General features: G+C 38.9%; 2 protein-coding genes across 7 annotated transcripts in view; one reads left to right on the plus strand and one right to left on the minus strand.

The window, feature by feature from the left end:
* Positions 1 to 19,492, minus strand: part of CMSS1 (cms1 ribosomal small subunit homolog) — a 245,966-nt gene that overhangs the window by 118,530 nt on the left and 107,944 nt on the right. The window contains exons 1-2 of one of the 2 annotated variants that reach the window (XM_087757122.1): positions 12,315 to 12,358; positions 1,321 to 1,372 (exon numbers count right to left, since the gene is read on the minus strand). In XM_087757122.1, the coding sequence (XP_087613248.1) occupies positions 1,321 to 1,372; positions 12,315 to 12,341 (79 nt within the window). In that variant the 5' untranslated portion in view covers positions 12,342 to 12,358. Of the gene's footprint in view, positions 1 to 1,320; positions 1,373 to 12,314; positions 12,359 to 19,492 lie in introns of those variants that run through there. The other variant, XM_087757123.1, reaches the window with a different exon arrangement.
* FILIP1L (filamin A interacting protein 1 like) overlaps positions 1 to 19,492 on the plus strand; it is a 210,949-nt gene that overhangs the window by 85,127 nt on the left and 106,330 nt on the right. For 4 of the 5 annotated variants that reach the window (XM_009466698.2, XM_087757109.1, XM_087757110.1 and 1 more), the window contains exon 3: positions 13,430 to 13,519. Coding sequence is in view for 2 of the 5 variants with exons in the window: in XM_087757110.1 (XP_087613236.1) it covers positions 13,430 to 13,519 (90 nt within the window). In the remaining 3 variants the exon portion in view is untranslated. Of the gene's footprint in view, positions 1 to 13,429; positions 13,520 to 19,492 lie in introns of those variants that run through there. The other variant, XM_087757113.1, reaches the window with a different exon arrangement.

Raw genomic sequence — 19,492 nt, forward strand, 5'->3', positions numbered from 1 at the left:
ATTCACACAACTTGCATTGACTTTATTAGAGGCTGAAGCCCACGTAAAATCTGTTTGAATAATAAACGAAAGATTTTTGCATTACATTACACAAAGGATCAGACTAGATGGCTACAGATGGTCCTTCTAAGTTGTGACAATACAGATGCCAGAGAATTTTAAAGATCAGGATTATTTCCCAGTATGAATTATACTATTTCTTGTTTTAGTTTTGGTCTTCTAAAAAACAGGCAAAACCCAAAGGAACATTACGCACACGGCAGCCCAGAGCCTGCCTTTAAATACTGTCCAAATGACATACTTCTTTGACCAAGGAGATAGCAATACCTCTGTTTCCATTAATTCTCTATTAAGAATCACAGGATTCAAACTGTTGATTTCCAGCATTACCTCATGCCCAGGCACTCTTGCTGATTAATTAAAACTGTATACGTATAGGAAAAAGAACAAAAAAGCAGAACTGCAATACGATGAACCAAGAGCGTCCCTGATAAAAGAAACAGACTGCTGTTCTCAACTCCTTTCCATAGGTTGATTGTGAATTGTAACCAGACAAGATCTCCTTTTTCAAGCTTCCAGCAACTGGCAAACATGTCTAATGCACAGGAAGTCATATTTATAGTTGCATCACTCTCCACAATATACCAATTCTCTTGTAGCCAGAAGTTGTCTCTAGGCCTGCTAAATGAAAGATCTTTTTCCCTAGGATTGCAGCCCCTTAACAGGAAGCTTCCAAATCTACAGTTAGTAACGGCTGTGGAGAGGAAAACACAGCACAGTACAGCCCCCACATCATGATTAGACAATAAAAACCCCAAACCATTCTGGAATCCTCATATTGCAACTTGTGTTAATTACTCTGGTGAATCATCATTTAAGTTACAATATGCATTTAACTTATCTACTTTTTGCTATCTAGCTTTAAATTCTTTTTGGGTATAGACAGATAAAGAAATTACTACTACATAAGCTTCAGTATATGCTTGGGCAGCGCCTTTGAGGATGCAGATATTCCACAGGAAATGTGAAGCAGCGCACTCTGCTTCATTAAGGGAAAATCTATTTCAAACTACTTCAGGCTACTGCAGGTGACAGTCAGTAACTTGCTTGTGCGTTTGTACTGTCACCCTGTATATAGAAAATTATTAAGAAAAAACCCAAACATCTACTCGAAATTTTCAAATTCTCTTCCAGCAACCATAACAGAGTATTTAAAAGCGCACACCCTTAGCCTTGGCCGAGGATTCCCTCCGCCTCTTAAACACAGAGAAAAAGAATACCATTTTTTAAGGAAGATAGAAAAAAAGATTAATACTTTACCATAGAAGAAATTCTTCACAAGCAAAAAAATCACAGCAAAAGTCGTTCTTACCTAAAATTGAAAGAAAAGAGAGAGGGGAAAGTAAATAAGATTAAGAATCATCCCTTGGAGCATTGCACCTTCAAAACACAAAGAATTCCTGAACAATATTTTACAGACATCATGACAGCATGGAACAAATCTAAAGAAAACAAGCTACACCAGAACAGGAAATTGCAATTTCTTTGAAACAATAATTAACCTTAAGAAGGAAACCACTACTAATATAAACAAACAAGTAATAAAGGAAACTGTTTTACCACAGGGAAACCTGTCTTAAAGCAGCAGAACAAGGGAATATAAAAAGAGTTTGCCAGAAGTGACAGGTCTCTAAAGAAAGTCGGAGCGATTCTCTAGTAAGGATCATGTACACGCAGGCTTCAAATAGGTCATCTTCAAGGTTTCAAAGAGGAGGCTGGACCACCAGAAATTCAGTAACATTAGAACAGAGGACTTGAATTTAAACTGAATGTAATCTTATACTGCTGGCATACACATAATCAGGAGGAGTTTGAAGGACATCTAAATTGCTTTATAAACATAGCTTTTGATACCCAATCCTTATCATTTATAAATAACTACAGTTATAGTAAGCATCTTGGTGATTATCTTAAATAGGAATCAGAAATGGGAAAAGATGAAAAATCAGAAACTTGAACTTTCTTCATCAGAATTTATTATTTCAAAATTTTTCATGAAAAACATGCATACAAAATTGAAAACAGGCCTAATTTTTAGAATTTAAAGTCATTACTTTTTATATAAAAACTCATTCTCAAATCTGAAGTATTAATATTTGCTTCCTTTTACTGCTTGCAATTCTTAAATAGTTGCAAGTGAGCAGTAGTCCTCTTGTATTTACTGATATTCCAGTGGGAGAAAAGTTTATAGGGATGTAAGAAAGCTGTAACTAAAATAAATACCAAAAACAGAAACAATTTTTATTTCAGATGTTAAGTCAACTATCTGCAAGTAACAGCATTTCAGACTGTCCTTATTTGCTCTTGTTTATTACACTGCTGCCCTTTGTGGTTTCTAGTATTTTGGCAACTGGAACATACACAGTAAAGCTAGCAACCCAACAAAAGTTTAGCAAAGGCAACCATAATTTGATTCCAAAAACCAACACAGAATAGAGCACGCAGCTCTGCAAACGGTGGAACCCACGTGGTCTGGCTTCCTATGAATTTGTGTCCTATGGGGATTCAAAACACCTTCAGTAGGCCCACAACCTCACACTAAGATGTCTCTCTTCTACCTGGGAACCCATTCTCATGAAAGTTATTGAAACTTATCATCAAAATCTCTGTTTCTCAACTGGTCCATCCCCATCCCTGGGAATGACTGTCAGACAGGCAGATAAAAGTTTGTCTTCCCTAAAAGAACAAGTCAATGAGAGAAGTACCAGATCCAGTACTTTTATGTAAATTCATTCAATTTTTACAAAGTGGCATTTAACTAAGAAAAAGAACCTTCCTGTTCTATGAACCAGCTTCTTAATACTATAGCAGTGTTTTGTGACTTCTTGTTACCTTTTACATGCATTTAGGAGGATCACTACAAGAGAAAAACCTTTATATGATGCTAAAATAGGTCCACGGTCAGCCAATTCCAGGTAAAAAAAGTGATTTTTTTCCTATCTCTCCTAAAGGGATTTAGGAAATGGAAATTTCCAAAGCTAGACAAATGGCAGAAAATAACATGTACAAATTAAGAGTGTCACAGAGTTGCACTCAGGAAGCTTAAGAGATTATCTCTGGAAACACCTTCTCAAATGGAAAAATGGTGGCAGCAGCAATCATGGGAGATGAGGGAAAGTCAGGCCTATCTAAAACCAAGACAAACCCCCCAGTTCCCAGGAGGAAACTTAGAGCAAGAATGAAGGAAGATCGCTGATGGTTAAATTATGCACTTTTCTCATGCTGTTAAACCAAAGACCGACAGTGCATTCAGAAACGCTCTGAATTACCCTGCAGCTATATACCTACTCGAGCTCACCAAGGGCTCTCCCAGGTAGCTAAGCAGCAAGCCAGACAGCTCAAATGGTCAGCGGCAGCCCTGCAAGGGGATGTTTTCAGATACAGACAGACCACCAATGAACCAGGAAAAAAGGCTTTGCTTTTGCAAAAGACCTGACAGAGGTAGAATCTCAAAAGAATTTCAAGAAATCCCAAGGCAGAGTGTCTGGGCCCTTCTCAAAAGCCAGAGGGAGCCAAAAGAAAGGCTCTGGGCACAGGCCTCTGCAGTGCAGTTCCACTGCATCACGAGCATGAACCATCTTCTCTTTGAGAAATTATGCCTTCACGGTACAATCCCCAAAATCATATTTTTCTTCAATTCCACTTTTTCCTTTTTTTTTTTTTTTTTAAATCTCTGAGATTCCCCATATCCTTGTAGTATCTGGTAATGAGAGACTGCTCAACTGATTAATGGATACCAAGAACATACAAAATCTGAAAGCAGATTCAAAGAAGCATTTCTGTGCGCTCTCCCTGGAAGATAAGGTGCCAACACCCAATTTAAAGAGTTTGCTGTAGGCTTCAAATGGTCCTGGTATGACTAACGTACCCAGGTACCTTTTACACCAGAAAAGGTCACAGGAAGAAACCATATACAGAAAAATAAAATACTAAACCTTCACTGTTTTGGAGGCTTCACAGGGCTTTTTCTGAATATGTAGGACTCCAATGTTGGCCTTTTGCATCCCCCTGTGCATGTTGATCTTTGGCCAAATACAAGATAAAAACTACTGAAGTACCAAAAAGACCATACAAAGCATTTGGAGAGAGCTACCTAGCTGCACGCAGAAACAAACGGTGACCTGCAGTGTTATCAGACAAGCAGTCTGAAGCTTGACAACACACCACAAATGCCAACCAAAGAAAAACATGTGCAAAAGTCACGTTAATCCTTAGGTAAATCTAGATTTAAGTAGCCCAATAAATAAGACTATGAACTGTAGTTCTAGCCATTTAACCCACTTAGTTATTTTGGCTTGGTACGCTTGTTATCGGGCCACCTGAGCCAGGACACTGCTGCTAACATCTGTTTCCTGCCTCTTGGGCCCTTCCTCAATCAGAGCTTCCTCTGGACTCACGGTTTTCACCTAGCCAAGGAGCCGGACGGAGCTTGCTCACTCTCCACAGACTGTTTGCTGCTTTGAGCAGCAAGAGGCAGCTACAACTTGACGTGAACTGGAGGGCAGGCAATGTCCTGCCTCATAAACCTGCAGGAGAAGTGAAGGTACAGGTTTAACAGAAGTTGTTCAAAGACAGTTTCTTTTTTCACTTCATTCACTGCCTTTCAGTTTTGAAAAAGAAGCTTTTAAGCTTTGTTTGACTCATTTTCTAGTTGAAAGCGCAAAAGAAGGGTTTAGACAAAAAGCAAAAAATCAGTTCTACAGCCAAGGTGCTGGCTATTTAGCCAGAAGAAAACAAAAGCCAGAAATACCACTTCACCATTCAAGCTGAAAGACAGATTCTAGATACACAGCTTACATAAAGGCACGTGTCAAACAATATGCTTGATTTTTGCTTAAACACTGACTCACTGAATAAAATCTATGTTACTCTTATGTAAACAGTTCCTTTAAAAGCAGCAAAATGAAATACAGACAACATTAAGCTGGACATGAACTTTTGCCACCCCATTCAGGCATCTATGTAATTATAACAACTCCATTAGCATATACTGCAATGTACACAAAATGTGCTACATGTTGCATGAGAGAATTTTTTTCTTTTTCAGAATTTTTAATGATATGTTTACATTAAGAATTTACTCATCTGGTGCACTTTTTGGGACTAGCAGACCATAGGATCGGTTTGTTTTCCTTTAAGATGTGTTTGCAAAATGTAATCAGAAAGCGTATATAAAATTTTAACTCAGGCATCAGTATGGCCTTTATTAGAAGTAGTTGAGAGGTATGCCTTATAGAAATAAGTTGTTTTGTTTTTTTTCCTCGCTAATTATTCACTTTGACCATTCTTTTCTCTTAAAGGAATGTTATTTCCAAGAAATGTCACCTATCTAAGTACCAAGGTTGTTTACATTCTACACAAATGTTACGCTCTCAAGCTTTCATTTTTTTAAATGTCAAAAAGTAAGGGGGATGATGCTGCGCTTGTAAAAACATTCTTTATTAACAGAATAAGTCTCATGGCATTTGAGGTTTCCCACAAGACATTTTTCTGTCTATCATTTTAGAAGTTTTTCCCACACATCGTGTTCCTGATATAGGCTTTGGCAGGTTGTGAGATATGAGCTGGCTGGAAAATGATAGCTTGTTTTCAGGATAACCTTCTACTGTTAAACATTAAGCACTTTTTGCGCAGGATAATTCAGACTGAGCACACGCAGAGAAAAGACAACAGTTTTAGTTGAGGAAAGCCAAGGTCCTGAAGGATGCCAAAGACTTCATGACATTTTTACACAGAAAACAAAGGAATCTCGAAAAAATTAATCAGTGTTTCTTCCAAATTCTAGATTGTCTTCATTTTGGTCCCTAAGAAAGTCTTGAGAGCATTTGACAGCACAATTTATAGCAAGTTTAGTGGAACATCAATACAGACGCTCTACGAGGAACCTGTAGTTAAAGGACACACACACGCAAATAGCAGAACAAATACTGATCTTCAGGTACAAAAAAGGTCCAGTCAGCCAGCCCACAATACGGGAACGACCAAGACTTCAAAGTGTATCAGAGAACATGCTCACATGTTTTCTTGATCAGTAAGATCAATTTCCCTGGCTACTCCATTAAGGAATTAATGGATGGACTGAATTTGACGGAACAGTTGTACCTGCAGTCCAAGGAAGTTTCAAAAGCTGGAGACAGCATCACAAACTTGCTATTTGCATTTTGTAATCTTATATCTGTGCAAATACACAAGAAGAAACAGGAGGCTTTACTGACAGACAGCAACTGACTCATGGTCCTGTTGCAAAGCTTACTAATTCATAATGCTATCATTGCTAAACCCGTAAATGTGAAAAAGACTTTAGTTGATAAAAATCAGAATTCACAGAAGGACAGAGAAAGTTTCTAAAGCTGCCTGGACCACAGATATCTAATGGTGCTTTTCATTTAGCACTATGGTCAGCTATCTGTAAAAAGCGTATTTAATGTTTCATAAACATAGAGTTTAAAACAAAAGTGCTTCTAATCAGATCTGGCAGGAAAGGGAGAAATGCATACATAGAATGAGGTAAGTGTGATCTTGCCCAGCTGAAGAACAGGGAATGGCAGGGCTTCAGGCCATGACTCACACAGACACTAAACAGTAGAGAGCTACAGATAATTCTCAGGTAAACTTTGCATGAGCCACTACGTCATCCTTCTCTACCCTTCCTGCATTAATCATGTCATTAGTAACCTGACGCAGCCCGAGAAGAATGTCTGATTTACAGGGAGCAGAGCAATGCTAACAGAACAAACACTTTGGCAGGTCAAAAAAGGAAAGACCAACCTAAATTTCATTCTAGTTCGAACCACACCCTAGAAGACCAAGAAAACTAGGAAAAGAAAAACCAAACCCCAAGAAGATATCTTCCCACCGTGAGAGTGCATATTTCGTTAAAAGTTCCTGATGAACCAGTTACTGAGAGTACAAATACGAAGGATATGCAAGAGCGCACGGATAAAGAACCAGCCCGAACATGTACCTAAACAAAGCAAAGAGGAAAAAAAAACCCCAAGCTTTCTTTTGAAGTTTTCATCACAGTTACATAATTTCCACATTAGTCTAGATGTTTTTAAACACATTTTATAGCTTACAGTTGTGAATCAATTGTACAGTGAGTACAAAGTGTACTGTTAGGAAAGATTCATGTCCCAGCCAGGTATCTTGGTTACTCCACTAAATTAAGAAGGATAAGGGGAAATACTGGGGCAAGAGAAAAATGTAAAATTTCAGAATTCCTTTTTAAAATTATTACTCACCCTGGATTGACAGTGGTAAATTATTATTACCACTATTGATAGCAGTAAATAAATCATTACTCACTCTGGATTGATAATGTGGTTACTGTTTAAAATATTGTATATGGCTATTTCACCTTAAACATCTCAGAAAAGTAATAGTCATTTGAAGGAAGGGCAGACCACTTCCATTCACTCTGAAGCAAATAAAGAAACCCTGTAGACTACTTTAAAAGCAGAATGAAATTATCCTTAAGTTTCCTGAAGCAAAGAAAATTGCCACCCAAAACATGCAAGGGGTGCAGGTAGCAGCAGCAGCTGCTTTAAAAGAAGTCCACAGGAGCCATTTCACAGTAGCAATTCTCAGAAGAGCATCCACAGCAAATGTGTGCTTAAGTCTCTCTAAGTGTATGGAAACCCCACTGCTTATGGGGTTTTGTTCAGGTTCTCATGACTTCATCTGCTTCCAAGTCTTCCTAAGTAGGCTGCCTATTTTTCTTAATGTTTCCTTCCCATAGAACACTCCCTTTTCCCTCACTTTCGTCTCATTTTATCTTAGCGTCAATCCTGTGAACTGCCAAATTGATTTCTTAGCTTCATGACTTTAAATCACAGGGTTGCAGGTCTACTTTCCATCATAAAGCAAAGCTCTAGAAATTGAAAAGCAAAGACAGAAAAAACTATTTTATCTCCTCATTTTCTCCTTTGACCCACTACAATGGCTGCACGTGAGCTACTGATACCTACATGTGTCACCTCAGTTAAAAACAGCTAATCGTTTTGTTCTTACTGATTATTCATGGCATCCCTTTCTCAATATTAAAAGTAACATACAAAGTATTACCAATTTTATAGCTAAAATGTTAAGACAATACATCAAAATATTAGTGGAATGCAAAATAACAAAGAAAATACAACATTTATATTCTGACACCAATTTGGAAAGCTCCTCCATCGTGCCATGATAGTAGGCCTAAATCTCTCATTAAAATTTAAATCAAGATGTTTTGAAGGTTTTCTCAACTTATGTAAATGGGCACATCCCTGTCCTGGCTTCTTGCTTTAAAGCCAACATTGACTTGAGAGAAGCAAAAATTTTGTCCCTGATAGTTGTTCAATGTCATATGCAGAAAAACACCAGTAATTCCAAATCTAAAATAGGCAGTAATCTGCCATACAACTATTCCCTTCTCATCAGTTTTTTGAAGGTCAGCTAAAGACTATGTGGGCAACAGTGAAAAATCTCTCAGAAGAGTCCCTACGTAGATAAACAGGGTTTGCCAGAAAATGGTAGGTTGGTAAGAGTGATCTGTTTGTGCTTCATTCAGCAAAGGTGTTAAGGACAGTTTCACAACTTTGGTTTATTTCAGGAGGAGTAGGGGTGTCTGGTTTGTTCTTTTTTAATTTAAGACCTTCTGAAACAAAATAAAAGATTCAGAGATACAATGACAACAGCTTAATGCATATTCTATAGTGCATATGAGCACCCTGGGGAAAACCTGCGCTCTGATAAACAACAGATTCCATCTTCCCTTGCCCTGAGGAGTATAAGCCAGGCTCACAGTTCACACCTAATCTAAGGGTGGCTTTAAAACAAACACATTTCAGAGGTATCTAGCAAATACTCCTCTTCCCACTCTGCATCCAGAGCTTTCTCTTGAAAAAAAGGCCTTCTTCCCTGATGAAGACTTCAAGGATGTCTTCCAGATCTGCCAATAGCTTGCATTACATAGTACACCTAAGAATTTTAAACTGACCTTTGTCCCCTCTGAGAAAGCCGTCAGTCTGTTCCAAACGACCCACGCACACTCATCAGAAAGCCAAAGCTCCCAGAAGCTCTTTCAAATACGTAACATATCTGTCCCGTGGGGTGAGACTGTGTGTGCCTCTGCGCGCACACGAAAGGGTGAAGAGAGCTTTCCACAGTCTTGAATATACCACAGCACACATCTGGTCCTTAGAGGCCTTTCCCTAGTCCTTGCTCTGTGGCACTGCTTCCTTCCACATCCGCATCTAAAAAGGGTCTCAAAAATTTACTCGTAACTTGGAAGTAACATGCACGTGCAATTTGCCAGCACAGGCTGTAGAAAGGCAAGGAGGAGGAACACTCACAACCCACTTACACCCCCCACCTACTGCAGCGAGGCTCCTGGGATGGGAATGCGCGGTATGAATACCTCCCCCAGGAAGCTGCACTTTCCCCAAGGGAGCATGCAGCAGAGCTTGCACGGCTGTTATATGCCCCGTGCAAATGCACGAGTTTTCTGGTGGTGGGAACTGAATTTGATACCTTCTGCCAACTTAAAAATCTATCCCTAGTGAGGAAAAACAAAAACAAAGAAACAAAGCAGACAATGGCCATAGAGGCTCCAGAGTAATGTAATGACTATAACAAAAGGCAATAGCAGTAGTGTGACAAGGGTTTATTAATGGGTCAAAAAACAGGCTGAAATGACTCAGCCACAGAATCAAATCCCAGCAGGATTACCTTAAATCTCCTTCAGAGATTGCAGGCCTTCATGCAGTTTGTATTCAGGTTCTCTTGGGACCATTAAAAAGAAGGCTCTATCTGCTCTTTCACCTCTTGATCAGAAGGGCACCCTACCAAAGCAGGGCAGTGTTGCTGTCCCCTTTTAGCAGAGCACAAACAGGCTCAGAAGCATCAAGTTGTACCCTCTTAATGAAGGGCAGTGAGTCAGAGCAGAGCACAAACAACTCCTACCAAACTGCCACCAGTGGAATGCCAATGGTTTTCCTGGAGGCTGAGGGGAGACCTTATCACTCTCTACAACTACCTGAAAAGAGGTTGTAGAGAGGTGGGGGTCAGACTCTTCTCTGCGATAACAAGCAATAGGATGAGAGGAAATGGCCTCAAGATGTGCCAGGGGAGGTTTAGGTTAGATATTAGGAAAAACTTCTTCACTGAAAGGGCAGTCAGGCACTGGAACAGGCTGCCCAGGGCAGTGGTTGAGTCCCCATCCCTGGAGGTATTTAAAAGACGTGTAGATGTGGCGCTTAGGGACATGGCTTAGTGGTGGATTTGGCAGTGCTAGGTTAATGGTTGGATTTGATGATCTTAAAGGTCTTTTCCAACCTAAACCATTCTACGATTCTATGATTCTAAAGTGATTGTAAAACTACAGTTCTTAGTAGTCAACGCTGGTCAACAGAAGTTTGTACTGAAAGAGCACATAAACAGGCTATAAATGTGGAGAGAGGTGACAACACTGAAGTGACGTAGGTATTTTTATCCCATTCATTCACGGGAAGGCATGTCTAACCAGGTTAAATACAGCCTTGCTCCTTTGAAACACTACCTACCTTTGCCACTACTAGGAAGCAGGACTTTCATGCACCCTATATACTTCAATATTTCAGCTTGTTTATTAATGCATATGTAGGTGCCATTCCAAGTATGCAAGAGACAGAAGTGTGTTGTCATTTTGAGCATTTCTACATTCACACACAACTACTCACAAAATTGATACCTTCAACCCACCCATGCCAGGACTTCTCTCAATTACCCACCTTAAATAGCTCAGTAACCCAAAGGTTAAGACATGAATTCAACAAAAAACTCAATTCCCTAGTTACAATGATTAAAAAAAAAAAAAAATCAATTAAGAAGTCCTCCTCTTTTCACTACCAAATCCACAGATTTTCAAACAGACCTTTCTAAGCAGTAAGGCATTGTCTTCTGTGATGTCCCACATGCGCCATGGAACAGCCTTTGAAGGAGACGGTCACAACAGTTAGGTTTTAGTTTCTATCAGATTACCAAGTCAGGTGCCAAATTCTTCCATATATTTGATGGGGAGGGAAACACCTACAAGAGTGCTTCAGCTGGATGCCTAAAGATGAAGGAGAAAGACCAGAATACACTGAGATGAAAAAGGGACAGTCACGGACCTGGCAAGAATTATGAACTGAACAGAAAAGAAACCCACCCCATTTTGGACAGGGGTGAGACATGGAATAGACCTGTCCACAGTTGCCAGAAAAGCAACAGAAAGCCAAAAATTAAACTTTCTGCAAACCATTACTCAAAGAGTGACTCAAAATAGTAGAGAGCTATTTGGTTCTTAAATAAAATACTATGACAACGTGTCAAGAAGCATTACGTTATCATAGGATGACTTAAGTATTTGTGAAAGCTATGTAAAAAGTTTCCTTTCTCCCTGCTTGGAGGACTGAATTATAGCAAGAAATCCCTGAGATCCTGCAATCATGTCCTTGGGGATTTAGCATATTGGACAAGTCAGTGGTCTTAACAAGTGCACCAATTCACATCTAGTATTGTCTTGATATCCCCTGCTCTGACTAAAGCCAAAAAAGGACCATAAAGCATCTAATTGCGCTATACTGAAAATCAGGAAAAGATGTTTTTTCCTCTTCCTTAAAGCAGAAGCACAGAATTTCCTTATATACATCTTATCAGTCAAAACTAACTCAATATACTTTGAAGAAAAACAAACAAAAAATTAAATAACATTTAACTTCATTATTACAAGAAAACAAGTTAATGAAATGCTTTGTGATAAATCACCTTGAAAAGCCAAGGAGACAGATTGATGGATCGACATCTTCTCCCATATCTTACATCACTAGATGATTTTGTAAGGTGCATATTTACGCAGCACTTCACAGAAACTTTCCTAATAGAGTCAAATTGTTTTAACCAGCAATTAGTAAAACAGGATTCTGGTTTTAGCTCTCTCCTATGACTTCACCAGTAACTGTTCAGTAATTACAGACAGTTTCTCAGAAGGTTAGCCCTTTTTGACTTTAGAGTCTAAATACCATGCTTCACCATCAAAAATTAGGAGCTTAAATCAGAAAACCACTACAGATCCAAAATCCAGGACCTGTAATGTTAAAAAGCAAAAATACATAAAATGTAAGTGAGAACACAGGGCATCTATAGTTTTAAAAACTCCAAAATGCTTCTTTTGTTAAGAGGTATTATTACAGCCATTATGGCATTTGTTACCTTACTATAATAGCTAACAGAAAAGTGATCAAATGGCACATTACCTGAAAAAGTATGAGGAATACTATCATAGGAGTACTTGAGATTACCTGACATTGCCATGGGAGAGGAGACAATTCATTGCGTCCAAAAAGCAGTGGGAAATCAACATAGACTGGTAGAAGTTTAGAAATCTAAGAGTTCAAGAAAGAGTTATCCAGAACACATGAGCTAACCCAGACTAACTGGTGCCTTCTCCCTCTACTCTGTCATTATCTATCAGTAATAGATGGTTTAATACTAGAAATATATTATGTGGTTTTCATTCTTGGCAATAACTTCCAGAAACAGCAGGCAAATATAAAACATAATTCAGTTTGAAACAACTGTGTGTGTATATTAAATGAGTTGCTACCAGCAAATAACAAAAAATGCCTTCCTGTGTCCAAATAATCCTATTTCCCTTTCCTTTTTCTTCTGTTACATCCTTGGATCATCATCTAAAGACACAGAGCATACTCATTTCACTCCTCAGCACATGGCACGGCTGTTTCACTCAGGTCTTCCTCCCAGTATCCTGCCTTCATCTCCTCTTGCACCGCATCTGAGCTCCTTGGTCACATCTCCATAAAAAAACCAAACCGTTGCTAGTATACCACTCAACATCAATATCATGGCATTCTTTCCCCTCCCGTAGCTGCCTGGCTGTGGGCTACACTTTTCAAAGGGTCCTTCGAGATCGGTGACCTAGTTTCATGAACCGGTGAATTCCCAAAGATGAAATGCTCCATGTAAGTTCTAGCAGCTGGAATTTGCTCACTCCCTACCAACACAAACGAATATTTTTGAAACTATAAGAGAATACAGAAAAAAGTACAGAAGAAACAAGTCTTTAAGTGAAACAAAAGTTAGAGATTAAATAGCAGTGCTTTATTTTAATAATCTTATAGGCATCTGCTAGATTTCATAACAGTTAATCAGAAGAGCATATTATTCATGTGCAGCTTTTTGAATGGTAGAATCTTTACTGGATCTAGTCTAAGCCTTAATAAATTATTTAATACAAATTTGTCAAGTTAATGCTGAAATAAGGACCTCTGAAGTCAAAAGAAACCACCAAGCAATATTTACTTGTGCTTGTTAAAAAAAAAATCATAATGGATTTTGAATTTTATTACAGATTCATACTACAAGAGAGACAATTCTGGACACAACTAAGAGGAAATTTAGGGAAAATATCCCTAACTATCAGCAGAAGAGCTCTGAACTGGTAGGAATTATTTTTGTTTGCATGTTTTTAAATGGGTGCTACTAAAAAATATAAATAAAATATAAGCTCATTTCTCATGTATGAATTTTTCAAGAAGATGAAAATAATAGGAACCTGTACATATAGGACACTTTTTGCAGATAACTTGTTAGACTGACTAGTAAAAAAAGTTGTTTTTTGTTTTTTGTTTTTTTTAAATCATTCCTACTTTCTTGGCAAAAATTTGGAAGACTTTCTCACACCTCTTACACATATTGGGCATTGCTCTATTTATCAAATTCTTTTAAATTCGAAGTCATAGAATGCGGGGGGGGGGGAAGGGATTTTGTTTTGCTTACTAGAGCACTCTCTTAGTTGATTAAATAAACTAAAAGTTTGTTAGATATCAAATCAGTCTTTGAATGTAAAGTAAATGTGAAAACATGTTGTAAGTAGATTTATATTTCTCCTGTACCACTTTTTCAAGTCAAAGCCCCCCCCCCCTTAAAAATAGTAAACAAAGCTATCAAAAAAGTACGTGAATCCTCCAGATGTTTAAAAAGTAGCTCCGTATAACCAGCAAGGTCATTACATTAAATACATACAGTGGTTAACTCATCTGCTTTTGCCATTTGCACACTATAACAACAAGCGATGGGTTTTTTTGGACTGAAATAATGTTTCTGTAAACACGATCTGGAATTTCACTGTTCCATTTAAATTAATATGGATCTTACAGTAAGTGGCCCTGGGAGGGAGCACATTGGTGATGTCTTTGCATGAAACACGTATCTTCCTGAAACACTTCCTGTCTTGCACCCGTTTTTGGATATTATCACTGTTGTCTGACAAGAATGAGGTCAGCTAGGATTGTAGGGATACTTTACAGCAGCTGTTGGGCATTTCTTTGAAACTCCACAAGCCTTTAACTCCTTAACTGCCTCACCAAAACAGATATGGTGGTCTTGCAGGAACACTGGAAGAATAATGACTTTTCAGGGTGCACAGGATGCCGTCCACTGAGCAGTCTCAAAGTGCTTAACTGAGGGAAATAAAAGACTAAGCTTTTCAGGTGAGCAAAAATGAGAAAGAACATGAACGTGCCACGTGATGTGTAATTGAAGCATTACCACCTTTGCAGCAGCCAGGCCCAAACAGAGCTGGGGAGGCAAGACGACATCATTTATGCAGAAAAAAGAGAGACATTGTGCTTGAAAAACAGCAGAGACAGACAACCAGGTTTAAAATAGTAAGGTTTATCAGCATTCTCCCACAGAGACACACTTGGCTGACTCTCAGCACATAAAACTGTCCAGTTGCTCAGTAGGACCAATAAAGCTGAACTAAACCTGTATAAGCAGCAAAGAGTGCTCTGAATTTGCACAGAACTTAGTTATAATGCGACACAACAAACTTCCATCCCCAACACCCTCACAAAACTTCCTAATGTTTTAAAACTAGCCGTCTCAGGTCAGGCGGACTGTCAGAAACTTTTAAAATTCATTTATGAAGCTGTATTTGCACAATCACTACCATGAGCTCTGTGTATGAATGAATGTTTCAGTAGCAAAAATTTGATCTGTATCAATCATGCCCATATTTCCATTAAATGAGCCAAAATTCGCACCCATGTTTTATTGGCTGTGGGAGGACAGACAGAGCTATAATGATGGAGACTGATGATATCTGGCATACAAGCTTTACTTGTATAAAAGTTAATTTGTTTTTTGTTTTTGTTGTTTTTTTTTTTAATAGAGTAGAAAGTTACACTCATGGTGTAAATTTACTCCTGATCAGTTCACTGAACTGCAGGGCCACTGTTTCTATTTGAGAAGCTTTAAGATGACAGAGACTTACCCCATCACCAAACCAAAGTTTGTGTATTGCTTTTTTGAAACACTGTGTAAGAGCTGTTGAGGGGATGAGGAGAACAGCTCTGCACCACACCACAACCTCTCCAACTCAGGCACTAGAAGAGGCTGTGAGAGAACAGCAACTGGGACTGCAGAATATGTTTTTAAAAGGCTCAGTTATGACACTGATGAGAGACAAAGAGACTGTGATCACGCGGCACAAATGTGCTGGTAAGACGTGATTTCCACAGCTTCTTACTTCCCTTTTTCACTATGCGTTCACAGGTGTCACGCACATCCTCCCCCTTTTTGTACAGTGAGCCTAGTTTACATCTTGTTTCAAGGATACTGTCACGATTTCGTAATTTAAACCATGATTTATTTACAATATTAAGGTTGGCACAGTTTTAACAGAGCAGTGTTCCTCCTTAGGCTGTGTACTAGTCACACTTTGCAGCAAGCAACAGGTTTTGGCGGCAAGCAACTTAGCTCATCTGTTATCATACTGTAATACTTCAGAGTGCGTACCAGATCTAAGAAAGCATTTACAAACTCAACTTGAAAAAAAAGAAATTAAAAACAAAAAATCTTTCACAAAACTGATTCTGTCTTGCAAAAAATCTCTGTATGCCTTTGGCTGCTTCTGTCCCCACCTGAGATAGGGCGTATCCACATGTAATATATTATGCATGTGCGTGCAGGTCTGCGGGGCAACCCTCTGTGCTTCCTTCCAAATGGCAACTTTTCAAAAAGCAGTTGCCACTGCGTACCTTTTTGCGTACAATAACTCAAGCTAAAGGCTGAGAAGCGAGTCAACACACAAGAAATTAGCTCAGTTTTGCCTACAGTAAAAACCAAGCAAAACACAAAGACAAATGCAAAAGTAAGCAATTTCCAATCACTTCACCTGGCTCAAGAATCAGACTGTAGCCTCATAACACTGGACCAAGACGTGCTGCAATAAATATTACTCTGCTCTAAACTAAAGAAATTGTTAATGCCAACCTGGCATCATCATTGTCAGTAGAAGACCCCTTCCTGCCCCCTTTCTTTTAAACTAGCCCGGTCTCAGTGTCAAACTACAGGCTGCCTCGAAGTTCTGTTTACACCTGGCAAAGGACAGTCTGGCTTTTTGGATGAGTTAAAGCTTGATAACCAGTGATACCAAACAAGTAGCTCCTTTATAAAATCCCATGATTCTGTAGTTACGGACAGCTAATGGAAAAAGCCTGAAAGCTGAACTTAGTGTCACAGAGGTGAGATCAAACAAGTTCGTTTTTTTTCCCCCAAGCCATAAACAAAAACCATCAGACGCATGCTGCATGTTAGGATACTGAATTTGAAGGCCTAAGGAGCCACAGATAATAAGCAAGGTGGCTAGGGCAGGCTTCCTTTAAGCTGATATCATTAGGTAGCATCACATTAATAGGACTGTGTTTTTATTTTGGGCTGGATTTTAAAATATGTTCTTTAGTGCAGGGAAGAGACAGATGGACTTGAGTAAGGAAAAACTGCTGTTCCCAACAAAGAATTTTCAAATTAATTGATCATTACATACATTTTAAGTCAATATTTTAATGCACAGAACAATTTTGTGGCAAAAATCAAATAAGTTTTGTGGAAAGCAAAAGAGAAAGTAAGGAGTAACACTATGCAGCTATTTCTGGCATCTGACCACAATCAGTATCTCTGCCACAAGAAGGTACATGAGTTGACAAAGCTCAACTAAGAACTAGGCAAAAATATTATCTCTAGCTAAATGGGCAAAATTGTCCATTTTTATAGACTTTTCCCCCTCCCTTCTCTTCTAAGCTGAAGATAATATATTTCTGCAAATGAGATGATGAAGGAGCAAGATCTACAGGCAAGCTGGCAGAGCACACAGGTAACAGGGAATGTACAGCTTAAGGCTCCCAGAGCTTCTACCCAGCATTTACAAGATGTCAGATGCCTTCTTCTAGCCTGAATTTCTGAAGAGGTATTAAAAATTCATTTAGGAAGAAACTGTTTCAGAAACCTTGTGCAAGGGTCAAACCTTCCTGCTCCAGAAACCTAAAAAAACCACCAACGTTTGAGAATTATACATTTACCAGTGATTCTGTCTTTGTTGTTGTAGCATAAGGGTGCACCCACAAAGTCAATGCCTTCCAGTTTCTATTAGCTTATATCCACTGCTTTAGAGGGCAAACAAGACTTACTAAATCTTAGGAATCAAGAAAATATTTCCCAAATACAAAAATTAAAGTATGTATACTATTGTTTACATTTGTTTGTCAGTTGCCCTTCATTTCTTTCTTTTTCCATAGCTGTAATGATTAGAGTAAATATATATTTACTGTTTTACATACATATCTTTATATATTATGAAAAAAAAAAATAGAGGGAACTAATTAAATGATAGACTAGAAACATTTTGGGTTGTGAAACAATTGCAATAGCTACTGTGTTCCTGCAGGCTCAAACAACAACTCTAATTCGTTTGTCTTGTATTCTGTGTTGGCACTTAACTGTTGAGATACAAGCAACATGTTCTTCAGAGACAAATTATCTTTGATGAAGTGGGGGAAAATTGCCCAATCTTACAAGCAGTTCATCTCAATCTATCTTAAACTGCCTATAATTGGCCTTTTCATGTGCCTATTGTAAGGCTTATGCAGAAGTACCTTAGCGTTAAAGTGGAAAGCGGTCAGGGAGAGGAGAACGAGGGAAACTGGTTAGGAAGATCTAAGAGACACCAAAATTTTTGCAGAAAATCCAGTCTGAGAGGAACAAAAGAAAATACAATAAAAGAAACTAACAGCTACAGCTACTTCACCTAATACATGCAGGTTGATTTCAAATGTTCACAGCACCCTTCAGCAGAGAGTATCACAATACCTATCCTCAAACACTTGTAGTTTGAGGCATGCAAATGTTCACTGGTTCACTCTGTTGAACAAAAGCAGACAGCAGCAAGAAGGAAGCCTGAATCATTTGCCAAAGCTAACAGGACAGCTGACAGTCTGCATGCAAGTTCTGCTCTGGAAATCTAAGGACCAGGAAATATAAATGAGGGAAAAGCTTCACAAAGTCTTATGAGGACTGCAAAATAATTTCCAAAGGAATGCAGAGGAAGTCTCATCCCTTGTGATACCTAAAACTAGATGGAACAAAATAGCAGAAAGTATCCCAAGGAAAAAGCTAGCACTGGCAAGCTGACAGGCTATATGGAATACATTTTTTCTTGCATCTCTGACTTCTATTAACATTTTTGTGGCTCTTGAGGCAGCAAGGTAGGAGCTTTGGTTTATGCTCCATAAACACAAGCCAAAAGCCCGGTTCCATTTGGTAACGTCAGCTTAACATGCTCAAATACAAACAGACTTCTAACAATGAGTCAAGTTCCCACTCAAACATAAGTTATGCCAAAAAACGCCCAAGATTATTTCAACTAATAAACACTTGGTTAAAAAACATGTCAAATCAGCTTGGTCTTTACATCAATTTAATTGCCTCTTACCGCAACCATTGCCTAAGCTGTAGTGTGCTGCAGGAAGGACAAAGATAAAGGCGATGGAAAACATTTTCACAGCACTCCTCTGACTGTCATTGCTTCTGTGGTTGCACAAACCTAAGGACTCTTCACTAGGAAAAAGAGATTCTCCAGCAACCAGCCTTATGTTGTGAAAATAATTTTTAAGGATGTCATAGCATTGTTTAGACCTTTCAGATCATCAAAAGTCCAACCATTAACCCAGCACTGCCAAGTCCACCACTAAGCCATGTCCCTAAGCACAACATAGACACATCTTTTAAATACCTCCAGGGATGGGGACTCAACCACTTCCCTGGGCAGCCTGTTCCAGCACTTGACATCCCTTTCAGTGAAGAAATTTTTCCTGATATCCAACCTAAACCTCCCCTGGTGCAACTTGAGGCCATTTCCTCTCGTCCTATCACTTGTTACTTAGGAGAAGAGACCAACCCCCACCTCGCTACAGCCTCCTTTCAGGTAGTTGTAGAGAGCGATAAGGTCTCCCGTCAGCCTCCTCTTCTCCAAACTAAACAACCCCAGCTCCCTCAGCCGCTCCTCATAAGACTTATGCTCCAGACCCTTCACCAGCTTTGTTTCCCTTCTCTGGACACGCTCCAGCACCTCCAT

The sequence above is a fragment of the Nipponia nippon genome, unplaced genomic scaffold, assembly GCF_047370975.1.
Source record: "Nipponia nippon isolate SJK-2023a ecotype South Korea unplaced genomic scaffold, ASM4737097v1 scaffold_2, whole genome shotgun sequence".
NCBI lineage: Eukaryota > Metazoa > Chordata > Aves > Pelecaniformes > Threskiornithidae > Nipponia > Nipponia nippon.